General features: G+C 36.7%; 1 protein-coding gene across 1 annotated transcript; it reads left to right on the forward strand.

Moving 5' to 3' along the window:
• Positions 1-1,475: 1,475 nt before the first annotated feature.
• LOC131152428 (auxin-induced protein 22D-like) lies at positions 1,476-3,287 on the forward strand. The gene is made up of 4 exons (XM_058104303.1): positions 1,476-2,195; positions 2,316-2,521; positions 2,619-2,718; positions 2,811-3,287. Exons 1-4 carry the CDS (start codon positions 1,987-1,989, stop codon positions 2,881-2,883), a joined length of 588 nt encoding a protein of 195 aa, XP_057960286.1. The 5' UTR covers positions 1,476-1,986; the 3' UTR covers positions 2,884-3,287.
• The last annotated feature ends 1,419 nt before the right edge of the window (positions 3,288-4,706 follow it).

Genomic DNA, 4,706 nt, shown 5'->3' on the forward strand with positions numbered 1-4,706 from the left:
AATAAGATTTATGTAAATTTGAATAAAATTTAATACAAAATTGTATTATTTCCTTAATTTGCTAAATTCGTACAAAAAAATTTAAATGTAAATTTCAAAATCCTCTCTTTCAAATACTATCTTAGTTTATATTTGTGAGTGTTGTAATATGTGACTCATATCGAGTGGAATATGTATATAAAGAAAGTAAGTTCATGCGAGAATTGAAGATGGCACAGGGGTATTTGAGAAATTTTTTTATTATCTCTGTACGACTAGGGTTGGTATAAATACATATAATGTAACCTTACTTTGATATAGTGAACATTTAGCCACCGCTGGTTCCTGTGAATGTAAGCATACTATCGAACCACGTTAAATACGTGTGTTTTTGTTCCTTTATCTATCTCTATATTTTTCCGTACAATTCATCATAATTGCCACACGTTTCACAACGGTGAGTTTGGAGAGTTTAAAAGTTGAACTTATATGGGTTTAGATAAAATGCGATACAAAATTACACTGAATTTTATCTAAATTCACATAAATTTAAATTTAAATTTATATAAATTCAAATAAAATATAATATAAAATTATATAAAATTTTTATAAATTTAAATATTTAAGATTAAAATCGATACTTCTTAATATTTTCTTTCGCAAGTGTGATTAGAATTGGATTCCCCACCATGGGGACAAATAGGTGTTGGAGGGATGAGGTTGGTGAGGTGCCATGTTCCTGTAGGTGGCCAGAAAAAAGATGTAGAGATGCCATATGAAGTTTCAAGCATCAAAAAGTTTATCTATTTATTTTTTCCCCCCTTCATATGGTGTGAAGCTTAGCACATCCTTTACCACCTTCAAAGACCCACAAGTCAATGTTTAAGTGTTTGATTCTTAATTCTAATCATTGATGATGGAAGTTTAAGAAACTTACATTAAGAATTCTAAACATACTGCTCAGCCCAAATATTAATTGACCAAAGAGAATGAATGAATAAATAAATTCTTACAGTCATTACAAAAAATGCACAAACAAAGTATTTATTGGTTTGGCTTTTCTACACAAATGTCAAAATAGTGAAAAATAATTTAACGCATAGAATGAATAATAATGCTCCACATGTTGTGCGAGACAAGAGTTAGAAGTTTCAAATGTCAAAAGATGAAAGCATTTTTATTTTAAATTCTACTTTAAAATATTTCCAAATATTCATTATGATAGGGTAGTATCACTATTTTTGAATGATCAAGTTTAGAATATCTCGTTTGATTATTTTTAAACCAACGAACAAATAAAGAAAGCAATACATAAACAAAAAAGGAAGAGAGAAAACAGGGGGCTGGCCATGCACACATGACATCCCACATGTAATGTACCCCAGCATCCATTAACCAATTCAAAGCCTGCCAAAGCGAAATCCTCCCCCACATGCCCGTTGCCCTGCCCATACCAAACCGCGTTATAGAAAGAAAGAACCTCTTTCACATGGGATGCTTCATTTCAATGGCTTCCTCTCTCTCTCTCTCTCTCTCTCTCTCTTCTTAGTCCAACGGCCCAGATTCCTCTCCCACACCCCCACAAAACCGCATCTTCACCGTCCAACCCAGGCTCCAGTATTCCACATGGGCGGCTGAGCTTGTCCCACCCTTGTCCCCTGCCCCCAGGGGCAACGCCCTCAAAGGTGCTGCTATTGCTACCGACAGCTTAGCTTGCCTTTGTCCAGAATTCATGCATTCATTACCAAAAACAAAAGCTTTCCGCACCCTCCTCGCCCTTTTATCATCATATATGCATCTCTATAAAATACCTTTGCATTATAACCCCTTCTCCCAATTCACTCACACCTCTCTCAACGGAATTCTTTCTCCTCTGTACAAACTATAGAAGAAGCTTAAGCTAAGCTAAGTAGGCCCTCTGATTCATCAGAACTCACAGGACTTTCTACTCAAATCGATTGGGCTTCTGATCTAAGCATCACTCTTTGTCGGGTTTGGTTCAAGAAAATGGAAAGCACCGGAAAATACGAGACCGAGCTCAACCTTGAGGCCACCGAGCTCAGACTGGGCCTGCCGGGCACGGATGAGTCGGACAAACAGGCTGTATTCGTTATTAGGAACAACAAGAGAGTTCTGGGCGGCACCACGGAGGAGTGTGGATCGAATGGCAATTCTGATGCCCGGCACGGCGACCGGGAAACCGCTCCTGCCACCAAGTAAGTCATCATCAATAGCTAGCTGGTTTTATGACCAATGGTTCTTTCGTTTTATGTACTTGATTAATGAAATAGCAATGGGAAGTAGACTACAAAGACTAATTCATATTGGTATGACAGAGCGCAGATAGTTGGGTGGCCGCCAATCCGATCCTACCGGAAAAATAGTTTCCAACAGAAGAAAAGCACCGAGGCTGAGACTGCAGGAATTTACGTTAAAGTTAGCATGGATGGAGCCCCTTACCTCAGAAAGATTGATCTGAAGGTTTACAAATGCTACCCAGAGCTTCTAAGGGCCCTAGAGAACATGTTCAAGATTGCTATAGGTAAGAACGGAGACCGTGTAGCCAACTATATATATAAATTGTATGTTATGATATGATTGTGTGATGATGATCACGGCCTTTGTTTTGCCTCATTCAGGTCAATACTCAGAGAGAGAAGGCTATAAAGGATCCGAATACGCACCAACTTATGAAGACAAGGATGGTGACTGGATGCTGGTTGGAGACGTCCCATGGGAGTAAGTTCTCCATCTTTCCCTCCGTTCCCCTCTCTTTCAGCTATTTCCTTAACTTCGGTAAGCTGACGGGATTAAGCTATTTCTTTGTGCAGCATGTTCACGTCCTCTTGCAAGAGACTTCGAATCATGAGAGGATCGGAAGCCACAGGCCTGGGTTGCCCATGATAGGAAGGAGAGGAAAAAGACCTCTCTGCATGAAGAGAATTAATCATTCAGCTTGGGTTCTCCAAGAAGATATTTGGATCCAGATCTCCCTTTTTCCTCTATCAGCTACCTTTTTTGGGGTTGGACCGGGAATCACAGACAGAAGAACGGGAAATTTGGTTAAATCGCAGCTTTTCTCCTAACTCGGTGGCAGCAAGATCAATGGTAGTTTTCAGCAACTGTGATATTGTTGTCTTGTTTGTAATAATTCCATCGAATCAAGACTGCATTGATAGGGATATCTTCTTCATATGCAGCTGCATAAGAAGCTATGACATGGTTATCCAAGTTTTGGTTATGTATCATTTTTATTATTGTTGTTGTTATTATTATTAAGAAGGAAAAAGAAGCTCGCAAGTTTGATACACTGTTTGAGGTGAACCACTTTGTTGACTTCGTGCTGCGATCAAACCTGAAAATTTTTCAGTCAACTCTCTGCAGATTCGTCTGTCTCACACTTTCATCGATCCTCGGTGTATATCATCTGTACTTGATCTTGTTATTAATATTTGCTCTAATAACTTTTTAGTTATTCTAAAATGAGAAGACAATCAACTATGGGCTCAACTGCTTATGTTACCTGAGAGGCTTAAAGATTCAGCTCTAGTTGCCCTTTTCCTTTTTTTTTTTCTCCTTTTAGAGTTCTGCACTTCAATGATTTCTATCAACTTTCCTAACAAGATTCTCCACCCCAGAGACTCACAGCGAAGCAGAAGAAATCTAGTTGCCTTACCACCGGATGATCACATTCATTGTTGTGTACAACCGTGTCCAAATCATAGCAAGTGTTGCTAATAGTTTTTAGAAAAATTAGCAGCCAGAGCACGAGTATTGTAGGTGAATAAATCTTTATACCATTGTCTGCATACTACCTTTGAATAGCAAACATCACACAACAAAAACCGTCTAAGCTTTCCCTGGCACTCGGAATCTTACATAAACAAGCAGGCAGCAATCTGTTTATTTGTCAGGATCATTCAGAATGTACCAACAAAGAAGATTTTTGCTACTTTTCTAGATCAAGAAACCTTGTGATATTGATTTAGCAATTACGCGTGGTGAATGTGCTAAGGTTTCTTGGCCACATAGATCCGAAGATCTGAAAATTTTGTTTCCTTAGTTTTAATAACGAGCCTGATACTTCCTAATTGATTTGCTGACCTCGAATCTCTTTTCATTCAGTTCCCAAGGAACTTAAATTGGATACCAAGTTAGTATAGCTGTTTTGTTATGGCCTCAAAATATCTGCTACCCTCAAAATCAAAACAGCAATCAATTTCTGTTTTACAAAACTTCCATTGAAATTTCCACAAATCACCAAAATTTATTGAAATCTTGAATTCAACAAAATTTGTCAAAAATTTTAACAATAGAATGAAATTTTCTTGGACTTCAAACTTATTCAAATTTAAGATTCAAAAGCAAATTGAAATTTTCTCTTTTAATTTATCTTTTTTTTTTTTTGGGGTTGAACTACAGATTATTACAAAGAAGGATATGAGTAGCTTTTAGAATTATGAAATTATATGAAAAACTAAGCTTAACATCATTTTATTTGACCATTTATATATATATATATATATATATATTTGTTATTGCACTTCATTTTAGATTTCTAAAGGCATACAAGAATGACACCCACTTTTTTAGTTTTCTAACATTTGTGTGGAGAGCTTTAAATACAAATAAAATGTTGTTTTCCAAGTATCCTATTTAATATTGAAAAACTAAGGGTCTGTTTGTTTATGCTAAACAATTATATTTTTCATTTTGAGTCTTTCAAA

This window comes from Malania oleifera, chromosome 3, assembly GCF_029873635.1.
Source record: "Malania oleifera isolate guangnan ecotype guangnan chromosome 3, ASM2987363v1, whole genome shotgun sequence".
Classification (NCBI taxonomy): Eukaryota; Viridiplantae; Streptophyta; class Magnoliopsida; order Santalales; family Ximeniaceae; genus Malania; species Malania oleifera.